Genomic DNA, 13,034 nt, shown 5'->3' with positions numbered 1-13,034 from the left:
AGTTCTGAACAGTATACCTGTCACTTCTCCATTGTACTCATGGCTTTTTCCCCAGATACAGTCATTAGCGTCAGCAGATAGTTAAAAGGTTGTGTTTGCTTTACTTTGTGTTTTTTACTTGTAAATTATAAAGCGCACACATAGTATTTTCCAGCTAAGTCACTGAAGCGAGTTTTGATGACATACTGTAACGTGAATTAGTTCTCAAAATAGCTTGACTTTTCTTATGAAAGGAGAGCACATTACTTCTCTGGATGGAACCTCCAGGATGTTTTCCGTTTGCCATGAGCCTCTTCATTCCTTCTTTAAAAAAAAAAAAATTAATTGATATATAGTGTATTATTAGTTTCAGGGGTAGAATTTAGTGATTCAACAGTTGCAAATAACACCCAGTGGTCATTCTATCACATGCGCTCCTTAATACCCATCACCCAGTTATTCCATCCCCCCACCCACATCCCCTCCAGCAACCTTCAGTTTGTTTCCTAGAGTCAAGAGTCTCTTATGGTTTATCTCTCTCTCTGATTTTACCTCATTTTATTTTTCCTTCCCAGTCTCAAAACTCTTTTAAAAAAAGAGTTACCAGTTGACAGTTCTAAATCTACACATTTTACAGGCCCTTGAGGTTGTGGTTATGTAAATGTTGGTAAACTTAATGGGTTGGGTTTGTTAATTCTGTGCATTTTTTTTCTTTCTGTGCTGAATACGAAATATCTAAAATACAATTACAGCTGAGCTGTGAGATTTTTGCTGGAGGAATTGGTCCAGGGTTTATTGTTCATAGTTCTTAAAATGCCCAGTATATAATGGACACTCAGATGTACCCCGCTGTGGCTAAAAGTGGCCAGGTAAGGCAGATGAATTTATTTGGGTCAGCTCAGTGTTTTTATGAATAATAAATGGTAAAAATACCCATTCAGTTATGCTTTGAATCACTAAATTGACAATTGTGTATTTTTAAGCCTTTTTATATTAAAATATCTTGAAGGAAGTGCTTTATGCACATTTTTGGTATATGGTATGCTTATGATGCTTATTATTTAGGTGTATGCTATGCTTTAGTTATGCTTATCATTAATTTTATAGCACCTAGATTGATGTGGCATTCCCTTGGGGAGAATAGAGTGCTGGGTACCAGCCAGTCTGACTTGTAGGAAGGCCCCTGCCAGATGAGCCCATCACCTCTTCTCCCAGCAGAGTGCCACCTAGACTCAGGAAATGAAGAAGTGGCACAGTTAGATCGTTTTGGGGGGCTTTCCTGTGGTGTGATGTTACTTCTTTACCATCTGGGGTATTTTCACCAGCTTATTAGGACTGTGGCAAAAAGTAGTGCACTTAACAAATGGTCTTGCCATTGGTAATATTTAAGAATCCAAGAGAAAGACAAGAGAGAGGGCAAAACAGAAAAGCAGATATGATTGTTGGGTGAAAAGACCATTGTTTTATTAAAGTTTTACTCTCTAGGGGTTGCAAAATAAGTATTCACATTTGTACCAGGGTGAAATTTTTGAGAGGGGCATAGAAGAGGCAGTAGCTGATGAAGGATGCATGACATCTGGTCTGCAGAATATGGATGTGGCTGCGGATGTGGTTTTATCAGGCTGAAATGGGTGCTAATAAGTATTTTTAAAGTGGTGGTGGCACCTCCCTGCAGAGGCTTTTGTTCCTTTGAGCCTTGCTCCCTGAGTTCATTTATTTCTCCACAGGCTTCAACTTCCTTATTTTGTGAGGTTTCTCATTGGAAAAGACATGTTCCTTAGGACCATTGTTAGTGCTGGCTGAGGGAACAGGAGGAGGGATATATTTTGGTATTTGAAGGATGAGATCAAATTTAAAATTACAAATTAAAAATGAAAAGCACTCTTATGAAGGAAGTGGATGGAGCACAGTATAGATCTTGTTCGTTTTGGTGATTGGGAAAGGAGTTGCTGTATGACCTGAAAGCATACATGAATGGGGTATAGAATCTGTTGTGGGTTGTGCCCAGCATTGTTTTACTTACGTATGTTGCAAAATGGAGCAGAATAGAATGGGAAATGTGAGTATAATACACATACACATGGCAGGAGGAATAGTGACACACATTTCTTCATACAAGTTTTGTATGTGTGTGTATTCACATGTAACATCAGATGTGTGTGCTGGGATGAATATAAAATGTATTTGGTTCTATGTTGGGTCAAAGCGTTTGAAAAACGTTGGTTTTAGAGCATTGCATTGAGAGTTTGAACGTGAAAAATTCAGATTCCTTTTAGCTCCGTCGGATGCTGTTGGTCGACCCTTTGGTGAATTAACTGTCCTCTGTGTATCTGTGGGTCTTTATTGTTGCGAGGATTTAAGGAGATGGGAAAGATATAGAACCCAGCCCAGGCACTGGGTGGCACAGTTTACTTCCCTGCATTCTCCTTTTCTCAAGAATAGCCAAGATGTGTTTTTGGAGCTTTCTTCCTCTCTTCCTTGCCTCAAAGCTAGTTCTTTTCTGAATTTAGTCTTGGTGCTGTCTTTCCATTCCCTGTGATCGTGTTTGCCTCTTCTCTCTCCATTCACTTACTATGTTCCCTTTGTGTTTTCTTCAGCCAATTTCTTTCACAGCCAAAGGGTTTGGCCTGATAGCTTTCATCCTTGGGTTGAGAAACCAGAGAATTTTTTCCCCTTCCTTTCTTTCAATTTGTCCGTCTTAGTATTTTCCTACCACATTAAGAAAAAACTGTACATGTGGGTACTTGGGAACCAGTATACTATTTCATGTGAACCTTAAGCCTATACCACTTGGTGTGGTCTGCACGTCAGAGCTGGTCAACACATTGATCCTGCCCATGACCGCTATAGAAATCAAGAGCAAGTCATTAGAAAATTTTATAGAAATTTGACAGTGATTTACATCTATTTAATCTAGTAACAAATTTGGGGTTGCATATTGCAAGTCTTTTTATTCTTTTGTGAAAGTCCATATTTATTGCATTTTACGTAAATTTGATGAGATGCATTGGATATTTTTAAAAAATGGCCCCTCATCATAGAGTGTTCAAAAAACACTTCTCCAGACAACTAAATTGTTACAACTGGTATGTATAATGGGTTAGAAGAAGAAAGAATGGCCATGTTAACTAGAGGCAAGATGTACACCAGCAAAAATGGAACTTACAAAATCCAAAATGGCTTTTGGATTTTAAGTCTATACATTTGAAGACATGGTCATAGAGGAAAAAAAAAAAGACAAAACAGCCAAAGTAAGAGAAAGGCCGATCATCCATGTGCTTTTACTAAAATTAAGAGGTTTAAGAAGTGAATTTTATAATGGCATTAAAATTTGTGGGGGTGGGTAATGTTCCCTTCTTGCCTTTGTTAGGGAGGAAAAAATTTCTCCTGTGCCTCAAGGGTTTTTTGGCTGGTCTAGGAATTTAATTGACACAAGACAGATTAACAGGAGAAAATAAAAGTTAATTACATATGTACAGAAGAGGGGAAGGGGTTTGTAAGACTATCAGGCCCTCAAGCAGTTAGGCAGTTGAAGCTTAGAGGCCATCCAGAACCAAGGAAAAGGAGGTGGACATCCAGAACCTCAAAGGGAAGAAGGATGTTTCACAGGAAGATGAAAAAAGAGTAAATGTTTGGCAAGTAGCTGTTTGCTGGGTCATGCAGAAACAATGGGACATAGAGAAGAATTTTAACAAACAGACTTTTGTAAGTTCCTGCCTGTCTACCACACTTAGCTCATATAGTAATTATCTATGATGATGGCTCACTTTCTGGAGCAGCTCCTCTACCTAAATTCTTTTAGGGGGAAGGTCTAAGTTTCTTCCTGAGCCTTCCATTTCTTAAAAATAATCTGCCTAAAATTATCCATATGTCAGAGACACACTTTGAGGTGGCAAATTTTGCCCCTTTGCACCTTCTAGGTTCTTTGCCTGGTCTAATCATTAAATTAATATAAAACAGATTAAGCAGAGAAAACAATCAGAAGTTTAATATCATGTACCCTTCCTGTATACATGGGAGAGACCCTAGAACAGGAACTCCCTAAAATGGCTGAAACCATCATCTTAAATACTATCTTCAGCTAAAGACAGAGGATGTTGGAGGTGGTGAGTCTGGGAAGAAAAAGCAGTCAACAAGAGTAAGGTTGTTGTGAACATTTAAGTATTTGCCTCTCCATTGATAAGTTTCTAGAAATGTGGTTTTCCCCTTCTTCCTGGTACGGGAAGGGAGACACTGTTACAAATAGAGCTTCCCATGGTAAGTGTCTCTTATGCAAGGCTAACTTCTACTCAGTTTTGAGAGCTTCCTGTGCCTGCTGTTTAGAATAACCAGCTACTACTAGGTATTTATCCAAAGGATACAAACATAGTGATTCAAAGGGGCACCTGCACCCCAGTGTTATAGCAGCAGTGTCCACAATAGTCAAACTGGAAAGAGCCCAGATATCCATTGATAGATAAATGGATAAAGTTGTGATATAGGTAGGTAGGTAGGTAGGTAGGTAGATAGATAGATAGATAGATAGATAGATAGATAGATCACAGTAGAATACTATATACACATAGTGGAATACTACTGAACCATCAAAAATAATGGAATCTTGCCATTTGCAATGATGTGGATGGAAATAGAGGGCATTGTGCTAAGTAAAATAAGTCAATCAGAGAAATATGGGCACCATATGATCTCACTCATATGTGGAATTTAAGAAACAAAACAAATGAACATAGGGGAAGGGAAGGACAAATAAGACAAAAAATAGAGAGGGAAGGTCAACCTTAAGGGACTCTTAACTATAGGGAATAAACTGAGCGTCATTGCGGGGGGGAGGGGGAGTTGGGTTGGGGAATGGGATAGCTGGATGATGGACATTAAGCAGGGCACTTGATGGAATGAGCTCTGGATGTTTTATGTAACTGATGAATCACTAAATACTACCCCTTAGTTTCAGGGGGGGTAGAACTAGTAATCCACTGTATGTTAACTAAATTGAATTTAAATAAATAATTTTTTAAAAAGAGAGGGAAAAAGAATAGCCAGCTTAAAATAATCCCCATGCCAAAGAGACACAATTGGGGTAGAAAATCTTTTCCTTTTCAAGTTGATAAAATGCTGCTTCTCCACCAGCCAGAGTATTTAATAACACCTAATACTCTCTTCTTACTGGATGAAAGAAAACGCTCCTTTTTTGTTGGGCACACAAAGTTTCTGAAATGTATGAGGAGAATTCATGCAGTTTCCTTCGCCTTTAAAAATCTAGAGTTTTTACCACAACAATGCAAATTTTAATGACGGGGTAGAGGGGAATAACTAATTATATGTAGCTCTGGCTGCTTTCACAAACAATGATGGAAGATAGTCCAGTCAAAAACATTTGCCAGTAGATATGATTAAGCTAAATTTAATTCACCCAAAGATTTAAGAATGTGCATTTTTCATGTTCTTGTAAGAGTCTTTCCTTTCCAGAGAATCCAAAATAAGGATTCTTAAAGTCCTTCAAAGGGTGCTTTTAAAACTCTCCCATTTGAAGCCAGCTCTGTTCCGTGGAGCTCTTTTCATTTGCCTGCAATGTTATATTCTCAACTTCTACACTTGTGACTTAAGGGTGTTTTGTTATTCGAACACAAGCAGAATTTCTATGCTAATTTGAATTCTGATTTCTTTTATTTATTTGCCCAGTTGGAGTGTTTTTTTGTTGGGGAAAAAAAAACTGAGGTAAGGAAGCACCTACTGAGGGAGACCCAATTAGTCTTTGAAAATGCATTTCCTCACAGCCAAAACATTGAAGCAGGAAGTGAAAATTAAACATTCAGCCATACAGAGATATTTTTAAAAACAGACTTAATAGTCTAAAATTGAATATAAATGCCTTGGATCCTTTAAACATTGGCGAGTTAATTTTATTTTCATTGCCGATAGGTGATGAATTCAGTTAAAAGACATCTCTTCCATCCTACCTGCCATTTCTGTATTCACAATTGTGAATTCACCCCCAGGATTCTGGGTTTGCCGGAGTGTGCTAAACGTAAGTGTTCACACTTTCTCATGTAAACTCACCATAAGACAATCAAGTAGAACTGTCAGGAAATACTTGTGTTGGCTGAAATGTCATCTTCTGTACTTCGAAGCTGTGAGATAAGACCTCAGGACCACACACAGAAATAAAGATCTTCTTCCCAAAGCTTAAATGTAGGGGCAAGATCAAGTGTGTTAAAGGTTTTGTAACCCTTCAATACTAATGTTCCTCTCTCGTGAGAAGAAACTTAGAAATTATCACTTAGAGAAATAGGAATAGGACCAGGAGGCTGTGAAGAGGACAGGTGGAAATAGATCAAGCTATATGGTAAGGAATTGCAGATAATTTAGAGAAGCCACACATTTGGTTGAGGTATGAGAAAAACAAAGTAATAATAATACTCATCACCAACAATTTTTGTACTTCTGCTATATGGCATGCATGGTCCTAAGTGCCTTTATACATTAACATTAATTATGGGAGCTACATTAAAATCCCAATGGAGAGACTCTGGATGGAAAAACAAAAAGGAACTCTCAGGTGACCATACCCCAGGGAAGGTGCTTGGTTAAAGGGAGACTTTTCCCTAAAAACCGTGTGTATTGACCATAGTGCGTTCAGGCGGTTTCTCTACTGTCAAAAGGAAGAACAACTTTACTTGTGACCAGTCCAGGCATAATTGCTTTCTGAGGCCAGAACAGGTGAAGAAGGTGGCATGGATAGAGCTGGCACTTCCAGCAACACCACACCCATGTTCTTGGAAGATCTCTGACTAATTTCACAGAAGCACATACTTGGAAGTGATAGATTTTCTGAGAAAAACGGGTTTGGGGCTGACCACTCAAAAGCTGGGCAGCTCTGTAGCTGGAGAGCCAACAAAAACAGTAACAACGCTTCTAAAAATACTAGTCTTATCAACTCCTCTCTGGCATTCCGAATCCCAGTGACTGCGTCCTCAGCCCTGTACCCTACGGCTCTGGCTTTGTCCTTCTGCTACAGTTAAGTCCCTTCTTTTTTTTTTTTTTTTTTTTTTTTTTTTTTAGTTAAGTCCCTTCTAATAGAGATCACTTTCTGCTAACTTAAGAATAGGATTCAGGGTTTGTCTTCTCCATCAGTCAATGTTCTTCCTTTTCAACTTGGGAGGGGGGCAGAAGCTCCACAGCTTCTTCTTCTGTTCTTGCAGTTTCCCAGGCAGCTTCACAGAATGGAGAGGATGGCTCTGGAAACCACTCAACTTCTTGCCACTTCTTCCCCTGAGTGAAGTCACCACTGCAGGACTGTAGTTTTGTTTAAAAGGTCATCATGAAGCCCTTTGTTGAGATCGCTTGATAACTTTTAGGTCCTGCAGAAAGTCACACATGAACCCGAGGGACTTTAGTGTTATATGGATGTCATGCCCCTAATTGCTAATCTGATTTGAGCTAACCTGCATTTCAGAAGCACCCCAGGTAACAAAACAGACTGTATTTTTTTGGCTTGAAAAGGTTAAAAAGGAGAAAGGAGTATAAAAATTATGATCATTTGAGTGTTTATAACTTACAATACCTAAATTTCACTTTGACCTCAAGTTAAGAATTTCTGCATACATTAGACAGCTCAGAAAGCTGACACAGCATTTTGTGCTGGAACGGAGTATAGTGGAGGATCGGTGGCTCAGCTAGAAGAATAATATTTTTGGGATTCCTGGTGATTCCCTGAACAGTAATGGTAGGAAGCTATCCAGTTTATACCAACATGTGGAAAGAGACTTCTCTGTTTCAGCTTCATCCAGACATCCAAACTAGATGTCACAGGATACAGGAAATACACATTTTACCATGCTTCCATGTTTACCACCGTGGCTGCCTGAGTTTCACTGATGGAAATTCTGCAAGAAGTACTTTCCTTGGCCTTAGGGCACTACTACATGTTTTGCTGATTCAGCATTGGCCTCAAGGCCACATCATGGTGGGCCGTGTCACAATACACATTGTAACTATGTTGTGGGTGATGGAGCCCCATTTGATCAAATACAGAATAGAACTGATCAGATTTACTACAAAGAGAAAAGTACGATTTTGAACTTGTGTTGTAAACACCAACAGCCAGCTTTAGAGTGGTGATGGGGTTGGTCGACCCTGCCTATTTTGAAGATTTGTTTTTTGTTTTTGTTATTGTGTTTTACATTTTGTAGAATGTAGCTAACCCCGAATCATTTCAGTGATATTCCCTTGCTACTTATTCCCTTTCTGAGCCCCCAACTCATTCTTAAATCACATTTGTAGTTCTTCCTTATTATTGGAATATATGTTCCATAGATAACCCTTCCCTTGTGGCTTGGCTTTCATATTTCCAGGTGCATAACATTCATCTCTTGAAAAATTGCTCTGTTTTCAAAGAGCGACTATAATTTTCCTTCACTGTCGTGAAGGGCTTTGTTTTCTTCATATATGCTCAAATGGCACATGAAGAAACATGGGGTTATTGGAGTGTAGCAGGGTGAGTAATGGGCTGGAAGCTCAGAGGCTCAAAGTTTTGCTGTGGCCACTAACTCATCCTAAAACCTGGATAAACTGCTTCCTAATCTCTCTGTGACTCAATTCCTGTTTGTCTTTAATGTCATTAACACTACTAGCTCCTCTTACTAACAGCCTTCAGTAAACATTGTCTAATATTGTTTCCTTAACAGTGCCTATTAATTTATAGAAGATATAACTACATTTATGTTTTTTATTTTGTCCTTGTAATAATTCTCTGGGAAAGGTGATCTTCTCCTTTTGCTATTTAGGGAATCACAGTTTGTAGACAAGAAAAGAAAAACTACACTTCTTCTAGTAGTGTATGTATGTTTATAGATATCTGTTGGGTGTGTACTAAAATATATACACACACAAACATACATACATGTGTGTCCTTGAAAATTATGGTTCACAATAGGGGAAATTTTAAAAAGACTATTCAACTGCGGGAATAGTATCCTCATCCAGTAGAAATCGTGAGTCCAACCATATGTGAGTAATACTTTCCTTTTTCATCTTTATGCTCCAAAGTTAGGTGCTCTTTCCCCTAGAGCTTCAATACATTTTTCCTCTCTGCCAAAAAGGCTTTATGATGTTCTGTTTTCCCTTTTATCCCTTTTATCTTAGAATATTTTGCTTTTATCTTCCTTTATATTTACATAAGGAAGATAAAGGCAAAATAAATGATATATACAATTCATATAGTTATTTTAATTGCCATTTCTGTTGATCTTAGACATGGGGAGGGCCTGAGTGACACAGTTGATGCCAAGGTATCTGAAAGCCTGAATCCATGTGGAAATTCTTCAGCAGTCATGGGTAGGCTAGTGCTGTGGATATAAAGATACAAATTGCTCATAGATATTTCTGCAAATGACCACCCTTTGGTTCAATGGTTGCATCAGTACATGCTGTCATATCTGTCATGAAAACATCTCCACTATCAAGAAGTCAGTTGTTAAAGCAATGGGGAAGGGGTGGTAGCACTAAACTGCAAGAGAATTATATTGTATTGACAAAAAGGAGAATCACAGGGCCAGTGAAGTTTTCTAGGATTCCACAAATTAGGCAAATCTGTTCTCTCTCTCTCTAGGTTACATGAGAATATTAAATGGCTGCAATTACCAAATGGTGGTACCAGTAGAGAATAGTATGGTCCCATAGAACTTTCTGAGGTTCTATAGAGAGGTTCAGTATCTGTGCATGCCAATGTGAGAGCAATGAGCCACATATGTCCAGCCACACTTGAAATGTGACTCAGGACCTAGACTTTTAATATTACAGATTTTACTTAATTTTAATATAAATAGCCACATGTGGCTAGTGACTACCAGATAATCAGTGCAGGGCAGCAAATTATGCATATTTTTGTTGCTTAGGAGACTAATTGCAGTAACTTCAAGGGAACTTTCTATTCACTGTTCTTGGCAAACACTTGGAGGTGAAAAGGTATGAAAGAGACAGGAACTCTAAAAGCCTAAGTAAGACATGGTGTATTGCAATGTCAGCCCACATAAATGATGGCAGCTTGACAAATGACTAGAAATTAGTATTTCAGGCTGTAACTTCCCTTTGTTTTCTTTCCACAGGCTCTTTCATGCTGGTGAACACATCTGGAAGACCTGAGGGCCAGAGAGCCCACCTCCTCTTACCTCAGCTGAAAGAAAATGATACCCACTGCATTGATTTTCACTATTTTGTGTCCAGCAAGAATAACGCTGCTCCCGGGTTACTCAATGTCTACGTGAAGGTTAATAACGGGCCTTTGGGCAATCCTATCTGGAACATATCTGGAGACCCTACCCGCACGTGGAACAGGGCAGAACTGGCCATTAGTACATTCTGGCCTAATTTTTATCAGGTATGTACTTTGTTTTCATTTCCTGTTTTTGATGCATCTTCTAATTTCTGAAAATATAGTTTGTATATTAGTATAATTGGAGACTATAAAAAAGTATAGGTTTTTTTTTTTTTATATCGAGGTTAGGGAACCTTATGCTTCCTTATGGTAAGGAGTGTGTTCAGTGTGTTACCTTGAAAAATGAGTAATGAACACCTTTCAAACTTGTTTATGCATATGTTGTTTTAAGAAAGTAAAAGAAAAATAAAAACAAAAATGTTGTTTTAAGTGACCTACAGCAGGGCAGGAAACGTTATCTGCAAGTGCTATATTAAATAAGTTGTATCTGACCAACAGAGACATAGCACTTGATTCTAAAAGAGGAAGCCCCTTTTGTTCATGGGTTTTCTCACAGGAGTAAATGTCATTAAGAAGTGAGCCTCAGTGGACCAGCTAGCTAGGTGCATTCCTTGTTCGCATCCCAGTGGAAAGAAAATAACATATATAGGCTAAGTCCTTGTCCTGGAGGGGCTGCTGTCCTGTTACTTGGGATATTCTTTTAAGAGCCACGTTACCCATGTGGAGTTCTCCTTTAGAGTAACTAAAGAGTGGAGGCCAGGAATAGTTAAAAAGTGGCACCAAAGCAACCCTGATGTCATGTCTCTTCTGGAGGAGAGTGACTTGTATCACAAGATCATCCTGTCTCAGGATCAAAGGTGGGGAATTAGTGACAATGGCATTTGGTGCTCCCCCCCCCCACACACCTTTGTCCACAGTACCTTTAAATAACTTGATATTGAGAAAAATACTCAATTAATTTCAAGCTAAGAGGATTCATTAAGAGGATTGAGATATTTTGCTTCTCTCTTCCTTAATTCCTTTGGCTTACTTAGGAGCCAGCTGGAACATAGATCCAAGATCATCTCTCATATTTAATTGAGGTGCTTGGCTAGACTCAGGGAAGGGAAATCTGAGTCTTCTCAAGGGCTGCTCGTCTTCCTAATGGCAGGCACAACACCCAGGAATCCATTTTGCAGGTTTGGTGTTTATTAGGAAAGATGCATCAATCCTAGTTCCTCTCCCCCTGGATTTGATAATGGGAATAAATGGGCTGTCACTGTTGTGCCTCATTTGTCTCTCTACCCTTTTACCTGCAACAATTTCTAGAATTTAATGATTGAGAGATACATGTGTCTTGAATAGTACATGTGTAAATTGTTAAATAGTACACACATAAATTGTTCAAAGTCTTCTAAAAGCACACTTCTTTTAAGAGTGTTAAAAATTAGGTAGGTCTAGGGATCCCTGGGTGGCGCAGCGGTTTGGCGCCTGCCTTTGGCCCAGGGCGCGATCCCAGAGACCCGGGATCGAGTCCCACGTCGGGCTCCCGGTGCATGGAGCCTGCTTCTCCCTCTGCCTGTGTCTCTGCCTCTCTCCCTCTCTCTCTGTGTGACTATCATGAATGGAGAAAAATTAGAGAAAAAAAAAAGAATCCTTTTAAAAAAAAAAAATAAAATAAAAAATTAGGTAGGTCTAAATTTAGCAATTTACTGTTAGGAATTCATCCTAAGTAGGGAAAAATGGTTGCAAATAATTAACTATAAGGATTTTCATGGCAGTTTATTTATAATGATGAAAAATCAGAAACAGTATTATTTCCAACATTAGAACGTTAATTAATTTATGTTACCTCAATACAAAAATGCATTTTGCAACAATTAAGAATAATGTCATGGGAAGCCACTTAATGATCTCTTGAAGCTTATGTTGCTAAGGGGAAAAACTGGTATAAAATGATAAATCCCATTGTTTAAATTTTATATATTATGTTTTTTTAATTTTAAAATAATGTTTATATGATAAGGTATATATAATAATGTATAATATATATTATAAAATAAAGACTAAAATATATGCTGAAATAAATATATTAAAAAGTGATATCTCCCTAGCTAGTAGGGTAACAGGTGATATGATCTTTTTTCTTTCTACCATCTGTCATATTCTAAATTTTCTCCAATGTATATGTTCTGTTTTATTCATAAAATGCCAAGAGAATGGGGCATCTGAGTGGCTCAGTCGGTTAAGCATGCGCCTTCTGCTCAGGTCATGATCTCCAAGTCCCAAGCCTTGCATTGGGCTCCCTGCTCAGCAGGGAATCTGCTTCTCTCTCTCTCTCTCTCTCTCTGTTTTCTCTACCCCTCCCCACTGCTTATTCTCTCTCTCTCAAATAAGTAGATAAGATCTTAAAATCTCAAAAAAAAAAAGTTTTTCTTCCACAGGGAAAATACCCTATTTAACAAATAACCTTTTTAATAACTAGATTAGCAATCAGTGGCATAATTAAAAAAATTGTTTCTGGGACAAAGTTTCTTTTTCCATAGTCTTAAAAAGGAATCAGGGGAAGTGAGTTTGGTTAAGCTAGGTTTCAAAAATTTTTATATGATGGACTAGGCTAAGAAGCTGTGCTTTTAGAAACTTTTTTTGGAGGAGACCTTACCAAAATAGAGAAGACATAGGTCTATGATGTTCCCATTGTCCCTCTGGAACGTGCATTTGGTTCTGCCTTAGACTCCAGGCATATGCTGGATAAAGGCAGTGGGACAAACTTGTAGGCAAGATCAGAAGGTACGTCTGCTCATCTGTGCTCCGATTTTCCTCTCTTTTACGTTAGCACTGCCCACCCAGAATCTCTAGGGGT

At 38.5% G+C, this 13,034-nt stretch overlaps 1 protein-coding gene across 9 annotated transcripts in view; it reads left to right on the top strand.

Moving 5' to 3' along the window:
* The window catches only part of PTPRM (protein tyrosine phosphatase receptor type M), a 710,086-nt gene that overhangs the window by 213,865 nt on the left and 483,187 nt on the right, over window positions 1-13,034 (top strand). For 8 of the 9 annotated variants that reach the window (XM_041721685.1, XM_041721677.1, XM_041721656.1 and 5 more), the window contains exon 3: window positions 10,083-10,354. In XM_041721685.1, coding sequence (XP_041577619.1) covers window positions 10,083-10,354 — 272 coding nt within the window. Of the gene's footprint in view, window positions 1-5,886; window positions 6,005-10,082; window positions 10,355-13,034 lie in introns of those variants that run through there. The other variant, XM_041721690.1, reaches the window with a different exon arrangement.

The sequence above is a fragment of the Vulpes lagopus genome, chromosome 1 (genome assembly GCF_018345385.1).
Source record: "Vulpes lagopus strain Blue_001 chromosome 1, ASM1834538v1, whole genome shotgun sequence".
NCBI lineage: Eukaryota > Metazoa > Chordata > Mammalia > Carnivora > Canidae > Vulpes > Vulpes lagopus.
Note: the sequence above shows the minus strand (reverse complement) of the source record. Positions and strands in the feature narration are given on the sequence as shown.